Genomic DNA, 8,751 nt, shown 5'->3' with positions numbered 1-8,751 from the left:
TTTGAAAATTTGACTTAGTCCGATGGTTGTATTTAAGGATGTATTCTTCACTGATACTGACAAGAATATCAGATATCCATCTCATCTGTTGTAGTTAATATTCAAGTGAATGTTTTATGCAATACATTTTAATTTCAGAAATTGTATGTACACCTCGTTTGTCATTATTAAAGTTCATATAAATAAACCGACACATTCATCATGATGTGGTTTAATGGCAGAGGCTCAGTTGTCACTTGAACTGAAATATGAAATAGATCCTGATGGGTTTAGTTTCTTCTTGAAGTTGCTTCTTCTTAGTTTCGTTTCTGAGGAGACCCGTAGCTTTTCATCAATGGCAACCCAGATTTTTGGACACGAGGGCCTCTACATAAACATAAGAAAAGGAATAACCACCGCATAAAATATTTGTTCTTTTCTTAATCATTATTATCCCAATGGATATTTTTAAACCATTATCTGCATGAGTATTATGATCTCTATACATTCAAAAAAAGAATTGTTTAAAAAAAGCGCTGTATTGTACTTTTTTTTTATATATATATATATATATATATATATATATAATGAAAAAATAAACATGCATTTAAAATCCAAATTGTGTAATAATAATAGTAAAATGTACTGTTTATGTTTGCTTACCTCGGAAGTTGCCTTGAGTGTGATATAAGTGACAAAATCAAGAAGAAAAACCCAATGAATGCAGCTAGAATGATCCAGAATATTATGACGACTGAATCTAATAATGAAGAGAACACAGTTAGGCATTAGATTATCAGAAAGAGAGTAATCAAAAGGAGGATGGGAAGTATCTCACATCTGTTGTACTTGAGAGCACTGGCGTTGACGGAGACCGGATCGATGTAATCATAGTAGTACTCGTAATCCCACACATACTCTGAAGACGACTCTGTGGAGTTTTTCATTGTCTTTGATTCTGTGAGTCAGTGTGAGTCTGAGCCAGAGCACTGATTTAAAACCCTTGATCCCACCCACAGTGAAGCCACATCCCCTTTATGAAATATAGCGATTATTTCTAATGAAAACTGCTCACTCATCTTATACAGGAGTCTTTCTCCTTAGTCTTAGCTTCAGTCCATCCAAAAATAGAAATATTATGTAGATAATAGGTTGCTTTGAGCCAATCATCTGAGCAGTAAACACCATGTGAGTGATTAATCAGTAAAGGCAGCAGACATGAAAAGAAAAAAATTATATTTCAGAATCAGAAAGAGCTTTATTGCCAAGTATGCTTATATGCATACAAGGAATTTGTTTTAGTGACATAAGCTTCCAGTACACAGAAACAACAACACACAGACAAAAAAAAAAAAAAAGAAAAAAAAAGAGATTTACAAATTGGCAAATAAATAAGTGTATAAACAATTGTGCTATAAATGATAATGGATAGGATGGAGGGTTAGCAAATAAATATAAGGTTATTGCACGTTTATAAGCATAAGTGGGGAACATTTAACTGTTCATGAGGTAGATTGCCTGGGGGAAGAAACTGTTCTTGTGCCTTGCTGTTCTGGTGTTTGCGGCTCTGAGGCGCTGGCCAGATGGCAAAAGTTCAAAGATGGGGTGACTTGGATGTGAGGGATCCAGAGTGATTTTCTGAGCCCTTTTCCTCACTCTGGATGTATACAGTTCTTGAAGGGTGGGCAGGGGAGCACCAATAATCCTTTCAGCAGTCCGAACAGTTCTCTGTAGTCTTCTGATGTCTGATTTTGTTGCTGAACCAAACCAGACAGTTATTGAAGAACACAGTACAGACTAAATGACGGCTGAGTAGAACTGTTTCAGCAGCTCCTGTGGCAGGTTAAACTTCCTCAGCTGGAGAAGGAAATACAACCTTTGCTGGGCCTTTTTCACAAAAGAGTCAATGTGAATGTCCCACTTCAGGTCCTGAGAGATAGTGGTGCCCAGGAACCTGAATGACTCCACTGCAGTCACAGTGCTGTTCATGATGCACTGAAGACATAGAGAGTGCAGGGGGGTTTCTCCTAAAGTCCACGATCATCTCCACTGTTTGGAGAGTGCTCAGCTCCAGGTTGTTAAGACTGCACCAGACAGCAAGCTGCTCAACCTCTTGTCTGTAAGCAGACTCATCACCGTCCTGGATGAGGCCGATGACTGTAGTGTCATCTGCAAATTTCAGGAGCTTGACAGAGGGGTCTTTAGAGGTGCAGTCGTTGATGTACAGGGAGAAAAGCAGAGGGGAGAGAACACATCCCTGAGGGGCACCACTGTTGGTGGAGCAGCTGTTTGACGTGAATTCCCCAAGTCTCACTAACTGTTGCCTATCTGTCAGAAAGCTGGTGATCCACTGACAGATAGGGCTAGGAACAGAGAGCTGGGTCAGTTTGGTCTGAAGGGCTGTTGGGATGATGGTGTTGAAAGCAGAACTAAAGTCCACAAATAGGATCCTCACATAAGTCCCTGTTTTGTCCAGATGTTGAAGGATGAAGTGCAATCCCATGTTGATAGCATCATCCACGGACCTGTTTGCTCCATAAGCAAACTGCTGGGGGTCCAGTAAGGATAAAATACACACACACACACACACACACACACACACACAAGCAAGTGTAAATAAATATGTTATAAATATATAGACACATTTTCTTATTTATTGTTATTCTTTAAGGTGCTTTTGCTGATATATATATATATATATATATATATATATATATATATATATATATATATATATATATATATATATATATATATATATATTATATGCTAAGCTACTTCTAAATATAATGTTGGAACTTGATATTCTGTGAAGCTGTTTTGCAATGATTTGTATTGTGAAAAGCGCTTTACAAATAAACTTGAAAATTTGAATTGTGTGGATTTAAGCTTTGACTGAAAAAAAAGGAAATTAAAATATAGAATAGGAATATAAACAAAAGCTTTTCTTAAATTATTTGTGCTCCGTGTTTACGTTATAACATCATTCATGCAATATTTAATAGTTTATGTAAATAGCCATTTCATGCAGTACATTGTCTATCCTAATGTTTGAAACCATTTCTGTAACTGTAATTATATAATGAACTTAATTTTGGAAAACTGTAAACGATTATTGCATATATTATGTTAATGATGAGTTTAAAATGAATTTAATGATCACAACTTTTAGTAAATGTAAAAAATATATTTTTTTATTTATTTATTTTTATTAACAGAACAAACACAAAAAGGTAAGACGTCTGGGCAAACCTAGAAATTATGTCATATTAAACTGACCAATAGAGAGTGAGATACATGTATGATCCCGCCCCTGGTGCGCGATTCATCCAATCACAGGAGACGGTGTATGTTTGAAACGGCCAGTATCAGATCACATTACATGGACTTCGTTCATTGCTAACAGCTGTGTAACACATTGTCGAAGTTTTGTTTTCAGCCGAAAAAACAAGTAACGTTAGTGTCTTCGTACTTTCCAAATTAAAACTTTTGATCCTCAGTCAGTATTAAAAAGTCGGACGGAGTATAAAATAGTCGAGCATTCGCGCTTCTTATCAGCTGACAGCATTTAACATTTTTTAAATGCAAACTAATATGTGTTTATAGACTCTGCATTATTTATTGAACCGTTATTAAGTTTTACACTATGGCGGATGGGACTTTGGTCTTTGGAGCGAATCTAAACGCGAGTTGTTTGACCTCTCGAGCAAAGAAAGTCAACAACAACAGCATTTCAGCAGCAGCGAACATGAGGAGAAAGACGAGACAGAGCAACAGAAGAGACATTCACAGCCGGGTAAAGTCCTGAGCAGCATGACACACTCAGTCCTGTTGTGTTTACTGTAACGTTAGTGCAGAGTCTTCCTGTTTGTGCCTTCATTCTCATGCAGTCAACTTTTCCACGCATTGTGTTTGTGTTAGTCACATTTGACCAGATGCACGATACACGCCCTGTTTATTGCATTGCGTTTGCCAGCATGCATGTGAAATGTTAATATGCAGGAGATGATTAGTTTATGATGTTGTGTTATGATTGCAGGTCGTCTTGGAGAAGGTCCTGGGCATCACTGCCTCCAGCAGCAGTGCTTTGACCTGTGACCCCAACACTGGTTTAGTAGCATATCCTGCAGGGTAGGACTATTTCTGTGTCAAGTTTTTTTTTTTTTGAGACCTGAATCTTCTTTATGTAAAACAAAAGGAATCTTTTATAATGGAAGTGATTGGGGACTAAAGATGTGTTCAGATCTGATAAATAACCTCAGTAACTTAGTCCATATTTTTTATGCGCTATATTTGTAGTCTTCTGGAGCTATAACTTTGTGTATTGATGAGATTTGTGTGAGATATTGCCCCAGAAATAATTGCAATAATATTGTATTTTTAAAGATAATTTTATGCCACTAAATATAAAATCATAATGAAATGGCATAATAATGCAAGAAGGCCTACACGCTTCCAAATGTCAACACTTTTAATTTAAGAATCATGGAAATTAAGTGTCAAAATACTAAATACCTGAATAAATAGTAAATAAACATTTACTAATAAAAAGTGCAAAGTAACTAGTAGAAAAAAAGAAAAATCCACAAAGAACTTGAATGGAGATTTTTCCATCTACATATCTTATATAATTTAAAAAAAACCACTGTTTTGGACATTATGAAGGAATTCTTCTTAATCAGCCAATATTATAATGATTAAAATAGGTAATTAATATTTTGCAATATTTCTCCTTTTTTATATATATTTATTTTGATCAAATAAATACAACCTAGTTGTGCATAAAATTGGAATCTTCTTAAAAAATTGGAAGTGTAAGTATTCAAGTATACTAATATATTGTCAATTATTATACAATGTATAATCCGTAAACTAATGTGTTTCAGTTGTGCGATTGTCATTCTGAGCCCAACGAAAAACAAGCAGACTCATATTTTTAACACATCCAGGTAAACAACATCCTTCTCTTTTAATTCCACAGCATAATGTTGTACATTGTGACTGAATGATGTCTAAATCCCGTGTTTGTTGCTCAGGAAAACCTTCAGTGCCTTGGCTTTCTCACAGAATGGAAAATATTTGGTCACTGGTGAGGTAAGTGCTTTGAGATGTTTTACGAGGGCCGAAAGAATGACAACCGTGCGAAATGCCCTTCTCCACCGCATTTGAAAGGGAAAGGGGGCAGTCCGTCATTGATTCGCGTGGTTATTCTGTATAAATGTGGAAGAGGAGTTATGACCGGGCTGTTTGAACATCTGTGTTCTGCGTTCCGATGCATTCCAGCTCCCGGCTGCCATGGTGAGCCCCCGTGTCTGTCCCAACAGAGAAGCGTTGTAGCGACAGCAGATCACAAATGCAGTGCAATGCCTGCTTTCCTATATTTAGGCATCTGACTCATTAAAGATGCATGTTTCACAGGGAAGTTGGAAAAAGGTTATTTAAAAGAATAGATCTCCCAAAAATGACAGTTTTGTTCTCCTATAGTGTATGTACTTTCCTCATACAAAGAATAGCCTCAGAAGGGTTTGGTAAAGCGTGAGGGTGAGGACAGGACTTTCATTATTGTGTGAGCTATTGCTGTAGGTTTGATTGATATCTCTAGCCCATCTAGATGAGTGTTAGTCACTGTTTAAACCCAGTGAAAGCCACATGTTTCCTACATTCTGACACAGCTTTGTTTATTAGTGACCATTTTTATCCACTCATGCTTTCCCTCATCATCTGATCTCGCTGAACATAAAAACTAAATCAAAATCAGAAGAAACACTGGCGGTATAGTACTAGACAATATTTCTAAAGAGCTTCTAAAGATTTCTAAAAATGTTTGAATTGCCTACTACATTTGTCTAAATTAAATATTAAGATACTACTGTCTCTGTATTTGTAATACAGTCATATGAAATGTTATTTTCCCATTCATATAAGTCATGAACCCAACCTGTTTTTGGAGTTCTCTGCTGAGATTTCGAGAGATTTGTTTGATTTCGCAGTTGATGTGTTCCAGTGACTGACGTCAGATCGGCTGTTGTTGTAGAAATGAATTAAAATAGAAAAAGCTGTAAACTGAAACATTTGAAATAAAATGATTATTTAAAATTAAAATATGCATTTAGGCTTGAATTAAGTCGTCACCTTTATGTAGTGCTTTAAAAAATACAGATTGTGTCGAAGCAACTTCACAGTATTAAATGGGAAAATAGTGTCAATAATGCAAAATGAAAACAGTTTTTTTTAAAGGCAGTTCATCATTAATGAAGTGATGCTGTCATCATCCAGCTCAGTTCAGTTTAAATAGTGTCTGTGCAATCAAGTCAACGATATCGCTGTAGATGAAGTGACCCCAACTAAGCAAGCCAGAGGCGACAGCGACAAGGAACCGAAAATCCATCGGTGACAGAATGGAGAAAAAATACTTGGGAGAAACCAGGCTCAGTTGGGGGTCAGTTCTCCCCTGACCAGACGAAACCAGTAGTTCAATTCCAGACTGCAGCAAAGTCAGATTGTGCAGAAGAATCATCTGTTTCCTGTGGTCTTGTCCTGGTTGCCTTCTAGGAGAGAAGGTCTTCACTGGGGATCTAAATTTGGCTTATTGAGGAAATAATATATATATATATGAAGATTAAATGGATGTCTTTATTTTTATTTAATTTTTTCATACTTCCTTCCCCACTCTGTTCTTGGTATGTTGTATAGTAGTGTAGACACTTTGTATCTGGGTGTGGGGTCTCCCACATTTATTCGGATGTTTTTTTTTTTTGCATTGTTACCATCACCAATCTGTTCCCTATCTCTTTCCCTGTTGCTTGGCAGAGCGGGCACATGCCCTGTGTGCGGGTGTGGGACGTGGCAGAGCGGACACAGGTGGCAGAGGTCCAGTGTCACAAGTACGGGGTGGCGTGTGTATCGTTCTCCCCCAACGGAAGCTACATAGTGTCTGTGGGATACCAGCACGACAGGACAGTCAGCGTCTGGGAGTGGAAGGTGGCTTCCAAATCACAGCCATAAACCTTATTATATAAAATTATCTACATTATAAGTAGATTCGCATTTCCACTGTTTCAAATTGACATCCTTTACAGGGGAGCAATTTATGCATTATCTATAATCCCAACTGGTAAATGCAAGTGTGCGCAGTCATTTGTAATTATGATATTTCTGACTCTACTTGAAGGACACATTTTTGATGACACTGTAGCATGTTCTGGATGAAGTAAACTGAACTTCATCAGACATCCTGACCCTGTCAGTCAGAAGGCAGCTTGTGAGTCTGGTTTACAACAAATAATGCTTTTAAATCTCTTCTTTGCTTGTAGAAGGGGACTGTTATAGCATCCAACAAGGTGTCCAGCCGTGTGCTTGCTGTATCTTTCTCGGAGGACAACAGCTACTTTGTAACCGCGGGGCACAGGCATGTGAGGTTCTGGTACCTTGATGCCTCAAAGGAAAGAAGGGTGAGACCTTTGGCACATGTTGCTACAGTCTACAGATGCACTGAAATTCCAGACGCTGAAACAATGTATAGTTAGATTTTTATGCAAACACGCACTACTGGTCAAAATATCCGTTTCTATTTTAAAATGTTATTTATTTCTGGGTAGTTAAAGCTATTTTCTGCATCATTACTCTAGTCGCATATGTTTTGGTGCTCAGTTTGTATTATCAATGTTTAAAACAGATTTTGCTGCTTATTTTTGTGAAAACTGTGATGCATGCGTTTTAGGATACTTCAAATTATAGAAAAATGCTAATCTGAATTGACGTGATCAGTGCCATTTCCTGTGTTTGTGGGTTTGTCGCTTTGCCAGACGGAGCACGTAACACTTGTTGTTCAAATGAGCACACATTTTCTTGAACATTTTTCATGTTCTTGAAGCATTTAAGAAAGTCCTCACCTGTTGAGGATGTTCATGTGTTTTCTGATCGGCTGCTCCAGGTGAACAGCACAGTTCCTCTGATTGGTCGCTCAGGGCTGCTCGGGGAGCATCAGAACAGTCAGTTCTGTGGTTTGGCGTGTGGCCGTGGCTCTATGGCCAGCAGCACCTACTGTATCACACACACGGGTCTGCTGTGCCAGTTCAACAGCAACAGACAACTGGACTCCTGGGTCGATCTCAAGGCAAGTGTTTCACTGCTGAAGTGCAAGTGTCTCCTATCAATCATTTCCAGTTGCCCTGTAGGCTTATAATTGTAATTGAAGTAGGCTTGCCTATTTCAAACTGATTTTGTTGCACTTTATTTAACCTGGGACTATGGAAGCCCGTTTCTGCCTCTACATTTATTTTATATATATATATATATTTTACAATTCTTAATTCCTTTTTTTCTCAGCATTCTGAGTTTATATATCGCAATTGACACTTTTATAAGTTTATATCTTGCAATTCTGACTTTATAATTCGCAGTTGCGAGAGATGAACTCCCAATTCTGAGAAAAGTCAAAGTTGAAAACCAAGAATAACCAAATCATATTTTTTTCACGGAGCCTTGTAGTTTGTGGTAACTACCATTTAAAGGAATAGTTACTCCAAAAGTTCACCCAAGAGTTTCTTCACCAGAACCGATTTAAAGAAATCATTACGGTACATCATTTGCTCACCAGTGAATTCTCTGTTGTAGTTGATTGGGTGCCGCTAGAATGAGTCCAGCTGGCTGATCAAAACACTAGAGTAATGCACACTAGTGGACTAGTGCTATCTTGGAAAGCAGAGGGGCCAGTAGCTGATATAAAGCAGATATAATTTCTTTTAAATTTTTTCATATTTAAGAAATTTG

At 37.5% G+C, this 8,751-nt stretch overlaps 2 protein-coding genes across 5 annotated transcripts in view; one reads left to right on the top strand and one right to left on the bottom strand.

The window, feature by feature from the left end:
* Positions 1-195: 195 nt before the first annotated feature.
* On the bottom strand, positions 196-1,137 carry mrap (melanocortin 2 receptor accessory protein). Its single transcript, XM_026282854.1, has 3 exons — positions 818-1,137; positions 643-739; positions 196-366 (listed from the first exon to the last, which is right to left on the bottom strand). The coding sequence occupies exons 1-3, from the start codon at positions 924-926 to the stop codon at positions 297-299; spliced, it is 276 nt and encodes a 91-aa protein (XP_026138639.1). The 5' UTR covers positions 927-1,137; the 3' UTR covers positions 196-296.
* Positions 1,138-3,341: 2,204 nt separating this feature from the next.
* Positions 3,342-8,751, top strand: part of wdr62 (WD repeat domain 62) — a 29,542-nt gene continuing 24,132 nt past the window's right edge. For 3 of the 4 annotated variants that reach the window (XM_026282818.1, XM_026282815.1, XM_026282817.1), the window contains exons 1-7: positions 3,343-3,775; positions 4,019-4,110; positions 4,866-4,928; positions 5,016-5,073; positions 6,790-6,960; positions 7,293-7,430; positions 7,913-8,095. In XM_026282818.1, the coding sequence (XP_026138603.1) occupies positions 3,626-3,775; positions 4,019-4,110; positions 4,866-4,928; positions 5,016-5,073; positions 6,790-6,960; positions 7,293-7,430; positions 7,913-8,095 (855 nt within the window). In that variant the 5' untranslated portion in view covers positions 3,343-3,625. Of the gene's footprint in view, positions 3,776-4,018; positions 4,111-4,865; positions 4,929-5,015; positions 5,074-6,789; positions 6,961-7,292; positions 7,431-7,912; positions 8,096-8,751 lie in introns of all 4 variants that reach the window. The other variant, XM_026282819.1, reaches the window with a different exon arrangement.

This window comes from Carassius auratus, chromosome 15 (genome assembly GCF_003368295.1).
Source record: "Carassius auratus strain Wakin chromosome 15, ASM336829v1, whole genome shotgun sequence".
Lineage (NCBI taxonomy): Eukaryota > Metazoa > Chordata > Actinopteri > Cypriniformes > Cyprinidae > Carassius > Carassius auratus.
Note: the sequence above shows the minus strand (reverse complement) of the source record. Positions and strands in the feature narration are given on the sequence as shown.